At 39.1% G+C, this 18,614-nt stretch overlaps 1 protein-coding gene and 1 pseudogene across 1 annotated transcript; both read left to right on the top strand.

The window, feature by feature from the left end:
* The first annotated feature begins 834 nt into the window (after nt 1-834).
* Nucleotides 835-1,764, top strand: LOC130024306 (taste receptor type 2 member 8-like). The gene has a single exon (XM_056115017.1). It carries the CDS (start codon nt 835-837, stop codon nt 1,762-1,764), a length of 930 nt encoding a protein of 309 aa, XP_055970992.1.
* A 3,675-nt stretch (nt 1,765-5,439) lies between these two features.
* Nucleotides 5,440-6,371, top strand: LOC130024298 (taste receptor type 2 member 7-like; annotated as a pseudogene).
* The last annotated feature ends 12,243 nt before the right edge of the window (nt 6,372-18,614 follow it).

Below are 18,614 nucleotides of genomic sequence, written 5' to 3'. Positions count from 1 at the left end.
GTGCAAGTTTGGCTAATAACTATGCCATTTATAATTATATTCATAATCATAGCAAACTAGTCATTTATATGGAAGAAAAATTATTAACTTCTGTCCAAATGCTAACTCTCTAAAATAGACATTTGCGTTTATCATTCCCTAAACTAAAATCCATTTCCACAAAGGAGAATGACTCATAGATAAATTTTTAATTTATGGTAATGAATGCAGGGCAGAGCCTGGCAGGCTCCCAATGGTGTATTCGATATGCCAAAAACAGTATCAATTACGGGTCTCATTCCCCCGATCCTGAAAGAGCCTCCAATACTGCTAAAATTTCAGGGCTGGGACGAATGGAGACATTACTGGCATCCACTCGAGCAAATGGGTGAACAATAGGATGACAGTGATATTGTGATGATAATGAAATTCTATTCATACTATTTAATTTTTAGTAACTACATGCTTGCTTGCTTTTTGGAGTCTTATTATTGAAAATGTAATTTGACAGGTCCTAATATGCAGAATATGACAACAGGAAGACTATTGCAAATTCATGAAATGCAATCTCTTGTAATTTGCATGAGAACAGTGTTTAACTCAACATTTCAGTTTTCACTGACTAAAAGGTGATAACTATTATTTATCCCGGCAACAAAGCTAGACAAGCCCTTTGAAGTAATCAATTGGTATCATTTTCATGAATGTAGAAGTTATCTTATTTCAGAGGAGCATTGGGCACTCTTGGGAAAATATCAAAACAAAAATAATGACAATTGAAAAATAATTCCATGACTGAGGAATTTATCAGCTCTAACAGTATATCTGGAGTCACGGTGAGACATCACTACCAACATGTTTACTAAAGAAGAAATCATCTTGACTATTATAATGGCTGGAGAATCCATAATAGGCATTTTGGCAAATGGGTACATTGGATTAATCTTCTGGATCGACTCTGTTAAGAAGAAAAAGACCCCCTCAATTAGCTACATCCTCACAAGTCTGGCTATTTCCAGAATTTTTTTGCTCTTCATAATAGTAGTAGGTGACATTGTACTGATACTCTATCCAGATTTTTATGAAAATGCTAAACTAGTGATAGTATTTAGTGCCTTCTGGATATCCATCAACTACTCGAGTTTGTGGTTTGCCACCTTCCTCAACGTCTTCTATTTACTGAAGATAGCAAATTTCTCCGGTCCACGTTTCCTCTGGCTAAAATGGAGAATTGACAGGGCGACTTTCTGGATCCTGTTGCTGGGCTTGGCCGTTTGTTCCTTGAGCAGCTGTCTGACAGCAATACCAAATTATTATAAAGACAGTTATGGGTTTACAGAACATCAAAGAAACATCACTGAAATGTTCCATGTGAGTGAAATTAAATATTTCAACCCATCAGTCCTCCCTAATCTTTTGGCAGTTGTCCCGATTAGTGTGTCATTGATTTCATTTTTCCTGTTAATTTTGTCTCTGTGGAGACATATCAAGCAAATGAAACTCAATGCTTCAGGCTGGAGAGACCCCAGCACAGAAGCCCATATTACTGCCATGAAAAATGTGACTTCTTTTCTCTTCCTCCTTTTCATGTACTATGGGGCTTGTCTTTTAGTAACTTACAGTGACATATTGAAAGGAAAGATAGTTTCTGGGCTTGGAAAGATTATAGTGATTCTCTACCCTACTGGCCACTCTCTTATTTTAATTATTGGAAATAGCAGGCTGAAACAAGCATTTGTCAGGATACTGAGATGTGGTAGGGGTGTGAGGGGAATGACTACCTAATATAAATTAGTAGCTTAATACAGTAGACTTTAAAAGTCAATCCTGTTGTCAAGTTTCTTATAGGTTCATTTCATTTATCCATTTATTCCATTTCCTTTGGATACTTAACAATAATAAGAGACCAAATGCATCCTTTATGTCTCTTTCTACCACAGACATTCTTAGTTCTCTTCTCACTTTCTTTCAGGAATCTGAGTTCACACTTCTTCTTGTCTTCTCATTTCAAATGTTAAAAATATATAAGTTAATTAAATTCCTTTAAGATTTTACTCAGATCCATGGCAAAATGCACCTGAACTTCTCTCTCTCTCCCTCTCTCTCTCTCTCTCCCTTTCTCCTTCCCTCCCCCCTCCCTCCCCTCTCTTTCTTTCTCTTTGAAATGAGAAACTCATTTGCCTTGATAATTTCTCACTCTTATCTATGATAGAGCTGCACTGATGACCTTTGAAGCACCTCCCTCATGACTCACCTGGGTCATCCCCATCTGAGGGACACAATGATTAGGAACTCAGATCACCATGTGATGTTTTTGGTTGTTTTCTGGTTGTGTACCCCTTTCTTTCCAAGTGAGTGATGCTTTAGTTTGTCTTCCAGATGCTGTTTCTTGGTTGATATCGTTCAAGCACCTCTTATTCATTTTTCTAGAAATTAAAAGCAACTTGCTCTTTCAGACATGAGGATAGGGATAGTACCTACCTCAATAGCTCTTCAAAGGGTGTTCCATTCATCTTCATAAAATGAATAAGAGGATTATAAAATCTGATATCAATCTGTTTCGTTTGGGTTCCTTTTTTTAAATTTTTGTTTCTGAGCCAACAGCTAGGTAATAGAAATGCTCTATTTAAAAGACCCATGCTATGTAATTGTTCATCTGAATAACCAAGGTACACAAACGTAAGCCTTTCAAGAAGCAAATGATCTATATTGAACAGTAGTCTTCTAATTTCACTAAAAATCTCTACCAGACTTCATATTTTTAGCTATAATTAATATTATCATCCAATGACATCAAAATGCTTGTACAAACATTTTTGGTGCAATTTTTTTTGTTGGAGTAATGCTATTTATTCAGCCATTGATTAGGCTGATTGAAATGGGCATGAACTTCACCTCACAATTTTTCTTTTTTTTTATAATTTTATTTATTGAATCACTGTGAGAGCAGTTACAAAACTTTTGGGTTAAGTCTCTGTCATACAATGAAACACCCATCCCTTCACCAGAGTCCATTTTCCACCACAAAAACCCCAGTATACCCTTCATCCCATACCTCCCCCTACCTGTGGGGCAGATGATTTCCACATTGCTCTCTCTCTACACATTACTCTCTCTCTCTACTTTGATTACATTCAATATTTTGACACCAGACCAACCATTATTATTTGGGATTTTATCCCAACACTCAGATCTGCCAAAAAGGCAACAGTAGATAATATTTGTTCTCTATTGCTAATTATAAATAACATATGATTTTGGAATTTTGAAATTTTAACAAGTAAATATGGAGGGATTTATGCCAAAACCTGCTGGGTTCAAGATTTGTTCCTGAGTCTATGGGATCATGGCCGTTAAGTAGCTTGATCAGGAGCCAATGAGGCCGTTCGTGGGCGGCAACTCAGGGTCTCATTGTGGCGTGAAGGAAAGGACTGTTCCAGCCCCTTCCCGCGAGGCCCCACATGTCTCATCACTGAGGGCCCTAACCTGACTGTGCAATGGCATCTGGAGGATGGTGGCTACTGAGCTGCCAGGGGCAACAGGCCAAGGCATGAAATCTATTCCCACCTGTGGTGGTCCAGTGCTGGTAACCTAGTGCAGGGACCAGTCACATTTCTGCCAAAAGCCACTGGGCTCCGAGATTTGTTTCTGAGTCTCTGGGATCATGGCTGTTAAACAGCTTGATTAGGAGTCAGAGAGGCCGTTCATGGGCGGTGACTCAAGGTCTCTTTGGGACAGGGAGGAAAGGGCCAGTTCCATCCCCATCCAGTGAGGCCTCGCATTTCTCATCACTGTGGACCCAAACCTGACTGTCCAATGGCTTCTAGAGGATGGCAGCCACCAAGCCGACAAGTGGGAGCAGGCAGAGGGACAACACCCTTTCCCCCTTGGAGTGGTCCGGCACTGGTAGCCCACTGAGGGGGACCGGATGCATCTCTGCCAAAAGCCGCTGGGTTCCGAGATTTGTCTCTGAGTCTCTGGGATCATGCCATTAAGCAGTTCGTTCAGGAACCAGAGAGGCCTTGTCTCCAATTATGTAGCTGAGCCGGAAGTGATTCGTGGGTGTGTCTTCCACATACCAAACTTTTGGCTGTTTACTTTCTTGGTAAATTTTGCCCCAAGCTTTTGGGGTCTGTCCAAAGGCGCAGCAGCAATTTTGGGGTATCTGGAAGTCTGACACCACCATCAGGCTGCTGATGCACTCGCCTCACAGGTACAGATTGACCTGCTGGCAGCACCATACCCTCTTTGGTGCCAGTTTTATAATTTGTAGAAAATCCTTAAAGATTGAGATACCAAATAAAATGTAGGCTACACAAGTAAAATTGAATTTCATTGTTTCCTGGAAGCAATTCGAAGTGAAGAAACTTATGACTACACTAAAAAACAATATATTGTTTATTTGAAATTATATTTTAACTCAATTTTTGTTTGCTGAGATCTCCAAGCCTACTCAGATTGGGGCTGAGCATCCTCCACCCAGATCCTCCAAATTCCAGTAGGCGGGGGTCACACCCACCAACTGGCCCCCTGGAGCGGTGTAATCCCATCAAAGGCCAAGACTCAGAGATTATAAAACCCAGCTCCCGGAAGAGAACAGCGCAGAGTCTCCTGCCCCCACGCCTGGCTGTCCTCGCCGGGGCCCCTTGGAGGGGAGTGGGTTGAGTTTTCCTCCCCGCCCCCGACCAGGGCTCCAGCAGCTGAAGACCTCCAAAACCAACCACCACCATGCTGAGACCACTCTCCGCACACATGAAGGTACCGGCAGAGGAACAAAGGCATTAGCAGCTGCACGACATCTTATCATCTCATTCCTACTTTGGACAAACTGGCTACCGAATGTAACCTGCCCACAAGGCAGAGTCTGGCAAACTCCCCGGGGCATACCCAATATGCCAAATACCAGTAACAATGAAGGGTCTCATTCTCCTAACTCTGAAAGAGCCTTGAATATGGCACTTTTTTAAAAAGTCTCAGGGCTAGGATGAAGGAGACGTTACTGGGGCCTGCTCAAGGCAATCAATGAATGATAGGATGGTTGTGATTGATTGATTGTGATTTGTTTGCTGTATTTTTGCATTTGTGTTTGTTAAATCTATTAGTTTTGGTGGATTCCTACCATATAAATCATAGATTTATAAACATAAGATTTGCAAATCATAGGCTTAGAAAGACATATGGGACCATAAAGTCAATAAGTCTAATTTGCATATTAGAAAAATGTAACTTAACTAAATGAACTATGCAGAAAAATGAAACACACAGATAAGATTTAAGGACATAGAGGTCCCAAGCTAAACATCGTCATTGTTTTGTCAAGATGAATCAGAATTTCATGAACAAAGACCACCCGGTATCCACCAGAAGACAGAATTACAATAAAACCTAAGAAGTAGCTGTAGATGTAGAACTCCATCCTTTCAGTTAGAAAGGAATTGGATAATCTGTCATATTTTTAATATGTCAGGTGAGGTGAACAGCACCTTAATGATCATAGCAGGTGGAGAATTCTTGATGGGAATCTTAGGGAACACATTTATTGGACTGGTAAACTGCTTGGACTGGGTCAAGAAGAGGAAGATGGGCTCCATTGATTTAATTCTCACATATCTGGCTGTTTCCAGAATCTGGCTACTGTGCATAATAATGCTAGACTGCTTTATGTTGATGCAGTATCCAAACGTCTATACTGCCGGCACAAAAATGAAAGTCTTTGACTTTTCTGGACACTCACCAACCATCTCAGTGTGTGGTTGGCCACCTGCCTCAGGTCTCTTCTGTTTCCTCAAGATAGCTAATTCCATGCATCCCCTTTTCCTTTGGATAAAGTGAAGAAATGACCTGGTATTTCTTAGGATCTTGCTGGGGTGCGTGGTCCTCTCTGTTAATCAGCCTTGCTGTCACTGTGAATCTGAATGATGATTTCAGGTCTGTATCAAGGTAAGAAGATAAGAAATGGAACATTGAAGTGCAGAGTAAATAATGGTCAATAGGAGTCCGCCCAATAGTTTCTCAACCTTTTAACAGTATTTCCCTTCTGTCTGTCACTGGTCTCCTTTTGCTTCTTGATCCTCTCCCTGTGGAAGCACACCTGGAAGATGCAGCTCAGTGCCAGCAGACACAGAGACCCAAGCAGAGATACCCACTTGGGAGCCAGGAAGACTTTCATCACCTTCCTCCTCCTTTTCATTGTCTCTTGTTTGGCCTTTCTCATAGCCAACTCCAGCTACTTTATACCAGGCACTGAACTAGCTGTTTTGGTTGGGGAGCTGATAGCTCTCATTTATCCTTCAACCCATTCATTTACTTTAATCCTAGGAAACAATAACTTAAGAGAAGCATCTCTAAGGGTGCTGTGGGAGATGAAGACTATTCAAACCAGAGATATCTAACAACAGAAGCCGATTTGAATACTCTCAACTAGTCTCTGATTATATTCAGAAGAACCAAGAAATACCAGATACTTTTAACTGTCTTCACTTACTGCACTAATGTTGGTTTCATATTGTGAATTTCTCTTGAAATGTATTTAGTATACTTGTAATTTAGAGTTCATTTTGCCTCTTTTTCATTGTATCTCTCTCTCTTTGTCAATTTCTTTCCTTTCCTTACTCTTTAGAAGGAAGTTTTAGAAGGTAATCTAGAATTAACTGTAAAAGAAGAAACCATTTTCATAGTTTGTTCTGAATCATTTCTCCACATGCAAACTATATGACTAATAAGAACACTGTAATAGCATCTTGCTGGTATTTGCATTCCACTGAAAAGCAGCTGGGCTTATTTTTATAGTCCTAATAGATTTCTCTGCCAAGATCATCGAACGCAACTTCACCTTGGGAAACTGTAGATTCAGCTGTTACTATAGTAAACATGAATTAGATTTTGTCTGCAGAAACTAACATATTTGTAATTGAAGAGATATAGAATATATTAATCAATAAATCTGATAAAATTAAAAAATAATTTTATATTACTTTTATTTGTTAATTTTTCTTTTCTGAACCTAACAGTACTATTTATACATATATGTATATATATGGAATAAATTAATAAAACTAAATAAAACACACTAGTTCTTCTTAATGTGTAATATTAAAATTAAAGAAACAAGAGAAAATTACATGCACAGACTGAAGCTTTAGTAGTTCCAATATTGTGTTAAAAAAATATCTTTTTCCACTGCCTGCACTTAGCTGAGACAAGTTTATTTGTATTTATTACATAAACAACAAAAAACCCTGAACACTAAAATAAGTTGTAGAAGTTCCATATGTGGTATTTATACTATGAACCCAGGGACTCATCATACAAACATAACTCTTCAATATTCACTTTGGGGGTAGTTGCTAGGCAAAGGATACCATTTCCACTAAGATAAAAATAGATGTCATATTAGAATCTCTTACTGCATATAATTCTCCTGACTGACATATTCAGTACTATTCAGCACTCACATCTTCTGAGACTATTAATTCTAATAAGTTTTTCAAAATAAGAATAAATCAGGGTTGCAATGAGTATTTATTATGTTTCTTTCATTCCCAGTATTTGGAGTAGAGTTTCTAGTCTTTTTTATAAGAGAATGAGGGTTACAGAGATTTCAGTCAGCTTCTTTTTAGTTTGTATTCCTTGTTCAATAAAGGTATCCATCACACATTGAATTTTACGCACCATACTGGGTGCTAAAAATGCAGATGAAATATGGACAAAATCTATATTATCTTGCAATGAACAATAATGGAAAACATTATAGAAAACAGATAATGATTAAATCTTTACAAGTCATGAGTAATGCAACTGAGAATAAATGGAATAGAGAATTTTTTATAATATGATAAGCCTAGCTGAGAAAGAGATTTCAAGCTAAGACTTTAAACACAAGTGTAAACCAACCATGAACATTCTGGGCAAACACATCCTCAAGAATGGCACAGTAAGTGTAAATATACTGCAATGCAGATATATGAAGAACAACTATAAAATCTGAGTGGTAAGAAAATAATGAACAAGAGGTTACTGGTAAGATCATGAAAAGGCTAGTAAGTCTTCCATGTCCTCGGGGACTTTATACTTAAGAGCAACAGGGATCTGTAGACCTAGTACTTTAGTTAGGGCACTTGTCTTGCACTCAATCTACCATGATCCATTCCCAGCACTCCATGAGGTCTCCAGAGCCCTTCCTGAACATTTCCAGGTGTGGCCCAGAAAAACAAAACAAAGCAAAACAGAACAATGACAAGGCATTGAAAGAACTGAGACCATATATATAATTTTATTTACATACAAGTTTCAGCTTACTTTGGTTATAAGAACAAACACTGAATATGTTCAGGGGGAGAAATACAATTACTTCAACTAGTTTTACACTAACTAGTGCAATGTTATAGTAATAATAAATAGTCCATGTGAGAAATTGTATGTATCATATCTGAATGGTGGAAATATAATTGGGGAAATTTTTTGTGGGTTATCCTGTCTAATATTATAGGTCTTCTTACTTCAGAAAGAAGAGAATTGAAGGAAAAGAAAAATTTTTAAGATTTGAGGTTATTTTTCACTTTAACAATTGGATGTATACAGTTACCTAAGGTTAAGGAAATTCTGCTGGTTGATAAAGGCCCTCCCGTTGATCATCGATTTGCTCGAGCGGGCCCAGTAACGTCTCCATTGGAGACTTTGTTGTTACTGTGTCTGGCATATCGAGTACTCTCGGTAGCTTGCCGGGCTCTCCGAGACGGGTGGAGGAATCGAACTTGGGTCGGCCATGTTGGCTGCATGCAAGGCAAACGCCCTACCCGCTAAGAAGAAAATTTTAAAAAGCCCTATTTTTTCCATATTTTGTGTGAAATATTTCTGAAATAGCCAAATAATAATAACAAAAAAAACTAATATATTTTGTCCCCCCACGAGCTGCTCTCTTGCACAGCCATGGCTCCAGAGCAAAAGGACTTAATCCAGAGCCCAGCAGCTTGCAGCAGAAAAGTGAATGGACTATACTTTAAACTACAGCACCATGCCTCCCCAGGAGGGAAAGGGTGTTGCTCCCTTCTACCATCTCTTCCCCTCCGCACCCCGGCAGCAAGGTGGTGTGAGCTGGCAATGATGGGGTAACTGCAGCCTCATGGGAAGGGGGGCGGTACCGGCTCATCCTTCACGCCCTACCAGCATTACGAGTTGCCTCCCACAAGCAGCTCTCTGGCACAGCCATAACACCAGAGGCACAGAAACCAATCTCGTAATTATCTGTATCTTTGCAGAAATCCCTTCAGACTTACCTAGTAAAATATCAGAAATCCAAACCATGACCACATCTTATGGTTCTCATAACCAGCTATAGAAAACAAATTATTTCACAATGCCTTTTCAGCAATTCTGATTGTTGGGAGGAAATTCTAAACAATAACGGTGCATCTTTTGTCGAAATAATGAATGTAATCAAAGTAGAGAGAGAGAGAGAGTTAAGTAGAAATCATCTGCCTCACAGGCATTGGGAGGGTTGGGAGGGGGTATATTGGGGTTCTTGGTGATGAAAAATATGTACTGGTGAAGGGAAAGGTATTTGATTATTATATGACCGAGATTTAATCTGGAAAGCTTTGTAACTTTTCCCACAGTGATTCAACAAATAAATATAAGGAAAAAAACTAATATATTTTTCTAATTAAATATAGTGATAATATATATTTGAAAGTCATCAACATATAAATAGCATTGTCTGAAAAAATATTATTGATAGTAACACCAAGTTGAACAAAAGAATATTCAAATCTCTTTTTTTTAAATGTAGGAGTACTGAGGTTTATTCAACCATTGATTAAGCTGATTGAATTGAGCATGAACTGCACATTACAATTTTTTAAGTTTTTTTGTTTTTTTTGAAAGCACAATTTTTATTCACATCTAATAGAGTAACCAACCCCAAAATTCTTTACTGATTTTCTATTTAATAACTGACGGACATTTCTCAAACCAGATGTTTTCAATCCTGATAGTTCTTTATTTTCTTTAACATATTTGCTATAGGTTACTATTTTGCAATAGGTGTGATCATAAGAATAATCAAAATTAGATAAATGTGATAAAAGTTTTTTTTAAATTGAATACCCATGAGATAGACCATTACAATGCTGTTAATAATTGGGTTTCCATCACACAATGATCCAGCAACCCATCCCTCCACCTGTGTACATTTCCTACCACCAATGTCCCCTGTTTCCCTCCCACTATCCCCCAACACCCCAGCCCTCACCTCCTGTCTCCTTTTATGGGAAGCATTTTTTCTCTCTCTCTCTTTCTCTCTCTCTCTCTGTCTCTCTCTCTCTCTCGTTTTCCTTTTGTGCATTATGGTTTGCAATACAGGTACTAAGAGTTCATGGTGTTTGTTCAAGGCATTCAATATTTTTATCAGGACGGTAAGGCTGGAGTAGCTTTTTAACTGGGTGGCAGCTTTGGGGTATGGATGTGACTGCCAAGGCTTTCGGAAATACAAGGAGGTTGAGGAAATAGCCCATCCCGACCCCGAGAAAACCTGGAGATTTCAGTAACAAAAACCACATACCAGAATTTTCAGCAGATTATGTCTCTGTGATGTCCGTCCTGAGACGGTGGAGTCAGGTCAGGGGTACGGCAGCGATTTTGGATAGTGGCAGCAAGCAGCTGCCAGGGGTTTGGCTTGGGCAGGCACCAGGCTGACCCACACCCCCACCTCCGATTTACCCCTACCTGTTCAGTCATGCACGGGTCCACGATTTACTACATCTTTTGATCTCTTTTGAGATTTATTTAGGGGTCTCTGAGGCAAGGCCGGTAGTGGAGCTTACATGGTGGTGCCGGAATTGGTTCATGGGGATGACTGTCAGTGCTTCCAGGAGTACTGGGAAGTGGAGGGAGGTAGTCATCCCAACTCCGAGAAAGCCTGGAGATTTCAGTCAAAAACCCCAAAAATTTTCAGCAGATTATATCTTGGTGAAGTCCGTCCTGAGACGGTGGAGTCAGGCTGGAGGTGTGGCAGCCATTTTAGATAGTGGAAGCAAGCTGCTGCTGGGTTCTCTGCTTGGAGGGGCTTCCAGGCCAACCCGCCCCCCTTTTATTTACCCTGGTCTGTTCAGCCATGTGCAGGTCCAAGATTAATTTTGGCTTTTGATCTCTGTCGAGACTTATTTATGGGTCTCTGAAATAAGGCCAATAAATGAGCTTGAATAGCTGAGCCAGAGGTGTTTTGTAGGCATGGTTCTCACATACCTAACTTTTGGCTGTTTAATTTCTTAGGAAACTGGTTCCAAGTTGTTGGAGCCCGGCCAAAGGCACAGTTGCAATTTTAAGGTATCAGGAAGCCTGAAGTCACTTGCCCCACAGATACAGGTTGACCTGCTGGTGGCACCATACCCCCAAATATTCAAGTCCTATGGGATTAAACGGAAGAGAGAGAACCAGCAAGGAAAAATAAAAAATTAAAAAATAAACAAAAAGGAAAAAGAAAACTGATGGAATGAAAATCAGAAATATGTTGCAATACTATAAAAAAAGAGATCAGTTGACAAATGTTTTGAGGAATATTTCATAAATGATATGGCAAAATATCCATTAGACTTGGTAAAATAAATATAATCAGAGACCCTAATGATGAGGGGTACTTATAGTAATATTAAGACACTAATGAAGGCCTGTGGGAACTTTGGTGGTGATAAGGCGTGGTACCTGTGCATTAAGATTATAAACACTGGGGCTGGAGCGATAGCACAGCGGGTAGGGCGTTTGCCTTGCACGCAGCCAACATGGCCGACACAGGTTCAATTCCCAGCATCCCATATGGTCCCCCGAGCACCGCCAGGAGCAATTCCTGAGTGCATGAGCCAGGAGTAACCCCTGAGCATCGCCGGGTGTGACCCAAAAAGCAAAAAAAAAAAAAAAAAAAAGATTATAAACACTGCTATTATTGCAAATATGCTATAAACTACAATAGTAAAATTTTTAAAAAATTTAAATTCAAAGCAGTATGAATGAAATGTGAAGGTAAAATCTAGGGTCAATGGGAAAGGCTAAGAAGGAAAAGAAATGAGAGAGTAGAGATGTGATGAAAATAAAATTTTTAGTACACTCTTCTACTACTACTACAATTATCATTAGGTTTTGGACCATACCTGGCAGTACTCAGGGCTTGGTTCTGATTCTCCACTCAGGGATCACTTCTTGTAGTCCTTGGGGGATCATATAGAGTGCCAGGGATTAAATCTGGACCTACAACATGCAAAACCAGAGCTTTACATGCTTTATTAACCCTGCTTCATTAATCTCTCTTACCCCAGTAGCACACTTTATTATTAAAAAGAGGAGCCAGAGTGATAGCCCAGCCGGGAGGGCATTTGCCTTGCACGCAGTCGACCTTGGTTCGATCCTAGCATCCCATATGATCCCCCAAGCACCACCAGTAGTAATTCCTGAGTGAAGAGCCAGGAGGAACCCCTGAGCATTGCTGGGTGTGACCCAAAAAGAAAAGGAAAAGAGCACAGGATTTTTTTAATCATTCTGTTACAATTTATTGGTAACAAGCAATGTAAAATAAAATATGGGTCTGCCATGAGGGCAGGCTTGAGGGGTGGATGGGAAAATTGGAGACAATGGTGGAGGGAAGGTGGTAATGGTGGTGGAATTGGTGTTGAAATATTGAAAGCCTTTAACAAATCATCATAAACAACTTTGCAAACCACAGTGTTTTTATAAAGTGCAGGAGGAAAAATTTACATAAGTAGCCCTTACCTATTTCAAGTAAACTTCAAAACATATTAGCACAGAATTTCTTTAAAAGTTTTATTAAAGACAGGTAAGGCATGATTATCACCATAATGAAAACAAAATATAAAGTAATATTTAATGCAATATACTCTAGATTCTAGAGTTAAGAACTTATATAAATGAGAATAAACATTTTTATTATATTGTATTAAAGGGTTTTATGTCCTTATTACCATAAGTTAAAATTATATAGCAATCACAGATAGACTCTTACTGATTTATTTTGATCATTTTATTTGTCATTTCCTAAATTTTTTTTGGAACAAGTCATATAAAGTCAGTTTGTCATGTGCCTTAAGGAGGCCATTTGGGGATGGGAGGGAAAATGAGAACATTGCACTGGTCGTATTGGAACACTAAATGCCTGAAACAACTGTATAATAGCTTTGTAAATCAAGGTGTTTTTAATAGGAATAAGCACACACATATGTATGCACACACATATAACTAGAGGATGATGCACAGGAGCAGGGGTTTTTGTTGGTTTTGTTTTAAAATTGAATAATTATAGTGAATGCATGCAAATTAAAATGATTCAATGGAAGGGGAGGTAATAATATAGGGAAGGGGTGGTAATTGCTGGAGCAATTATGGTAAAAATCATGGTCTTGACACAAGGATTTATGTAAGATGATACTAAAAATGTGTAACTCCTGTATTTCCTACTGACTTCTTAGTCACCAGACGCACTCTCATTCCATAGAAAGCAAGAGCATCTCTATTTCCAGAAACTTTTAATTAACTCAATCTCAAGCTAATGTTTATTCTCCTCAAGCAATTCTCTACTGTTTTTGGCAACTTCAGCATAAAAATTTATCATATCCCAACTAGGTAAGTACAACTTCTTTCCCCATAGAAAATAACTAAATACTAGTACACACTGGTAATACTAGTATACACTGTTAAGACATTAGCAGGAACCAGAGAACATGCTGGAAATCTTGAGAGCTGTGGGTCAAAGATCAAAGAGTCCTACTACTTTACTCCATCTGGGGAGGGGAAATTTATTTTATTTATTTATTTATTTATTTGAGGAAAAGATTGCCCTAAGTGGTCCCCAGAAGCTTTGGGGCCACTCTAGGGCAAATCTGACTAACTTCCTGGTGGTTCAGTGCTCAGGAACAAAACTGTCATGCTGCTCAGACCCTGTGATGCTGGGTACCACTGGTGGTACTCAGGGACCTAGGTTGAATCCTTGGCACCACAAAGATTTTGAGCACCACCAGAATTTCAAGCCTTCCAGCAAAGTGCCAGGAGTAGCCCCTGGGCACCACAGATGTGGCACTCCCAACAAACAAAATAATAATGAAAGCTTCCCTACCTCCCCCGACAGCCAGAAGTTACTCTTAACTGCTGGTTGCAGACCATTTTAAAAACAAAAGCCAGCATTTTAATGTAAACTTTAGTATTCAGCATTTTAAAATACAAAAGTAATAGACCAAATTATCTGGGTTGTCTTTTGTATCAGAAATTTGTTCATATCCTGACCAAATCTAGGGTAGAATTTTCCACACACATAGTACTAAAGGGTCCAGCCAGATAAGCAATTATCAAGACATACATTGTCTTTTGAAATGAACAATATGGTTGGTTACAACGTGGCAGAGGCATTACAACTATCAGTGTGCCTGCAAATTGTTGCCTTAAATTAAATTTAATGGCAAGCCTTAAATTGTCCCCAAACTTCAGCATTCACCTCATTTGAGGTAAGAAACACATTTTAAAGAAACTAAATTTATTGCATTTTTCTACCTGCTTGGCACCCAATTAGTGCCAGTCTGTCAATATCTCAAGACAACATCCAGTGCTATCAAGCATTGGATGAGTAATTCTCTCCTCGTGAAACTTAATGCGTTCTGATGGAGATGAAATCTGTCTACCCCAATGTTCCTCCTGGGAACTAGGGAGAAACCACAGGATATTGGAGCTGTTGGAGCATTTGTCCAGTTCAATCCCACACTCTCAATACAAGGCCATGGTGCCATTTTTTGTGTTGCCCTGATACTAGTATCAAGTCAAATCCTATATTTAGCTGCTCTCAAAATATCTAATTATTCCTCTTTCCGCAGTCCATAATTACTCTATCAAATGAGTCCCTTTCCCATTAGGGAAGATTAAGAATTGGAAAAACAAGTGCCATGAGAACATGCAATGATTTTTGCAAGGTTGTTCTTCATTGGGACCCAGTCTCTACCTCAAGTTTTTATAAAATTCTTGTAAAGTTGAAAAATGACAGAGTTGGAACTTGGAGAAGAGGTTAACATTTTACAACTGCTTGCTATTTCACTTTTTCCCATAATCTAAGAATCATCTTGACAGCCTAATACTTGGGATCGCATTTCTATTATTTCTTACGTAGGTTTGTGTTGGATGAATGTATACATATTGGCATTCTGCTCTAGCTGCCCAATGTGTTAATGAGGATTAAGTTCTTCAATGAGAAATTCCAATGTTGTCAGTGACACTAAGCAACCCAGTTACCTGGCAGTCTCTCCCACCAGCTAATTCTGGCGTACAAAGAGCATACCATCACTGAGTTCTTGGTGCTTCTTCACCTGAGCATTCATTATTGGTCAGGGAAGAGAATGCTCTCTGGAATTTCCTTTGGATCTTATACAGTTAACCTTTTTGACATGATCATTCCCTCATATGAACTTTCTGAACGTTCCTTAATAATAGTGTGTCGAGGAAATTGTAGCAACTCCACCACAAATTGGAGACCATCATCATGCCCAATCCATCTGTCTAAATAGACGATTGGATTGGATCCATGTGCCCTTGCCAGAATATTGTGCCCCAAGTTACTACTGGGACCCCATGTCAATAAATTATCTATATTCAGTGGTTGGGAGGAAGTATAGCAATTAGAGTGCAAGACCTGCAGGTTCAAAATTGGGTGCCACATATCTTCTGGCATTGTGCGGATTGACCCAGGAGGTCCCTGAGCACCACCAGTGGTCCCTAGCATCACGGGTCTGAGCGGCATGACAGCTTTGTACCCGAGCACTGAACCACCAGGAAGTTAGTCAGATTTGCCCTAGAGTGGCCCCAAAGATTCTGGGGACCACTTGGGGCAAACTTTTCCTCAAATAAATAAATAGATAGATAGATAGATAGATAGATGATAGATAAATAAAAATAAATTTCCCTTACGGAGATGGAGTAAAACAGTAGGACTCTTTGATCTTTGACCCACAGCTCTCAAGATTTCCAGCATGTTCTCTGATTCCTGCTAATGTCTTAACAGTATATATTAGTATTACCAGTGTGTACTAGTATTTAGTTATTTTCTATGGGGAAAGAAGTTGTACTTACCTAATTGGGATATGATAAATTTTATGCTGAAGTTGCCAAAAATAGTAGAGAATTGCTTGAGGAGAATAAATATTAACTTGAGATTGAGTTAATTAAAAGTTTCTGGAAATAGAAATGCTCTTGCTTTCTATGGAATGACAGTGCTACTGGTGGCTGAGAAGTCAGCAGAAAATACAGGAGTTACACATTTTTAGTATCATCTACATAAATCCTTGTGTCAAGGCCATGATTTTTACCATAATTGCTCCAGCAATTACTACTCTCTCTCTTTCCTTTTGGTTTGCAAAGTTGTTAATGATGATTTGTTATAGGCATTCAGTATTCCAACACCAATCCCACCACAATTATATATGAATTCTACTCAGATATAAAAAAAAAAGATGAAATCTTCACCATTGTTACAAGTTGGAGGCAACTAAAGGGTTCATGTTAAAATAAGTCAGAGGGAGAATGTTAAATTTTTGATGAGCTCGTTCATAAAGGGATTGGACAGTATCCAATATAATAAACCCTTGGACTTTTACAACAGAACTGAGCTACCAAAGAAGGGGTAGGAAGGATAAGGAGAATGGGGTGGACTAGCAGTGAGCAAAGAAGTGACAGTGGTTGAAATTTTTTTGGCACTTGTATGGCCAAAGAGGTACACTAATTTCAAACATAAAAAAATACTATGCACTGAAAGCACTATAATGCAAAAAAAACAAAAAACAAGCAAAAAAAAATACATCATGTGCACTGAAGGCACTACAATGCACACACTTTTTTTTTTCACTTTGAGTAATGTTTATTCAAAGAATGGATTTTTAGTTAACAATCTTGCTTCTGGTCAATGTCACCATTTGTACTGAGATGCTTTGGACAATTTGCACATCTAATAAAAAGATTAAATAATACTAGAAAGCCCCAGGTACCTCGAGATAAAACAAATAACTATAAACAGCAGTAAATTCTGTGAAAGCAGGAATTTTGTCACCAATGAATTCAAAATGCCTAACAATATTTCAGACCCCTTGGGACTGGAGAAATAGTGCAAGGATTTTAGGTGCTTGCCTCATATGCGTCTGACCCAAATTGTTTTTTTATTAGTGAAACACCATGAGGTACAGTTATAGTCTTACAAATTTTTTTCCCCTTTATTTTATTTTATTTTTTTTAAAGTTGTAGATTTACAATTTTTTGTGCTTTGGTTTCAATTATACAATGATCAGATACCCATCCCTCCACCAGTGCCCATTTTCCACCACCATGGATAATATCCCTCCCACCCCCATCCCCCCATCCCCCCGTCTCTGTGGCAGGGCAATCCCCTGTGTTCTCTCTCTCCTTTTGGGTGTTGTGGTCTGCAAAAGAGGCATTGAGTGGCAAACATGTTCAGTCCATAGTCTACTTTCGACATGCATCTCCCCTCCTGGGAGGATCCTCCAAACATACTTTATTTGGTGCTCCCTTCTCTATCTGAACTGCCCTTTCCTCTAGGATACCTGGCTGGCCTCTAAGTTATGGAGTAATCTTCCTGGTGCTGATCTCAGCTATTCTTGGGTATTAATCTCATACTTTGTTACTTTATATCCCCCAGATGAATGCAATCTTTCTATGTCTATCCCTCTCTTTCTGACTCATTTCGCTTAGCATGATACTTTCCATATTGTACCACTTGTATGTAAATTTCATGACTTCATCTTTTCTAAGAGCTACATAGTACTCCATTGTGTAGATGTACCAAAGTTTCTTTAACCAGTCATCTGTTCTTGGGCATTCAGGTTTCTTCCAGTTTCTGGCTATTGTAAAGAGCGCTGCAATGAACAAACAAGTGCAGATGTCACTTCAACTATACATTTTTGCCTCTCTGGGATATATTCCCAGGAGTGGTATTGCTGGGTCAAATGGGAGCTCAATTTCTAATTTTTTGAGAATCGTCCATACTGTTTTCCAGAAGGGCTGAACCAGTGGACATTCCCACCAACAGTGAAGGAGTGTCCCTTTCTCGCCACATCCACGCCAGCATCGGTTGCTTTTGTTCTTTTGGATGTGGGCCAGTCTCTGAGGTGTGAGATGGTATCTCATTGTGGTTTTGATCTGCATCTCCCTGATGATTAATGATGTAGAGCATTTTCTCATGTGCTTTTTTCCATTCGGATTTCTTCTTTGAGAAAGTTTCTGTTCATTTCATTGCCCCATTTTTGGATGGGGTTGGATGTTTTCTTCTTGTGGAGTTTAACCAGTATTCTGTATATCCTGGATATCAACCCCTTGTCAGATGTGTATTCGGTGAATATCCTTTCCCATTCTGTAGACTGTCTTTGTATTTTGGTCACTGTTTCTTTGGAGGTGCAGAAGCTTCTTAGTTTAAGATAGTCCCATTTATCTATCTCTGTTTTCACTTGCTCGGCCAGTGGCGTGGCATCTTTGAAGATACCATTAGCTTCAATGTCATGGAGGGTTTTGCCAACTTTATCTTCAATGTACCTTATGGTTTCTGGTCTGATGTTGAGGTCTTTAATCCATTTTGATCTTACTTTTGTACATGG

Source organism: Sorex fumeus, unplaced genomic scaffold, assembly GCF_029834395.1.
Source record: "Sorex fumeus unplaced genomic scaffold, SorFum_2.1 ptg000003l, whole genome shotgun sequence".
In the NCBI taxonomy this organism is placed as follows: Eukaryota; Metazoa; Chordata; class Mammalia; order Eulipotyphla; family Soricidae; genus Sorex; species Sorex fumeus.
This window is presented reverse-complemented; position numbering and strand designations above follow the sequence as displayed.

Excerpts from the sequence above, each read along its gene's own strand:
- LOC130024306 (XM_056115017.1), top strand. The coding sequence starts at position 835 with ATGTTTACTAAAGAAGAAATCATCTTGACTATTATAATGGCTGGAGAA.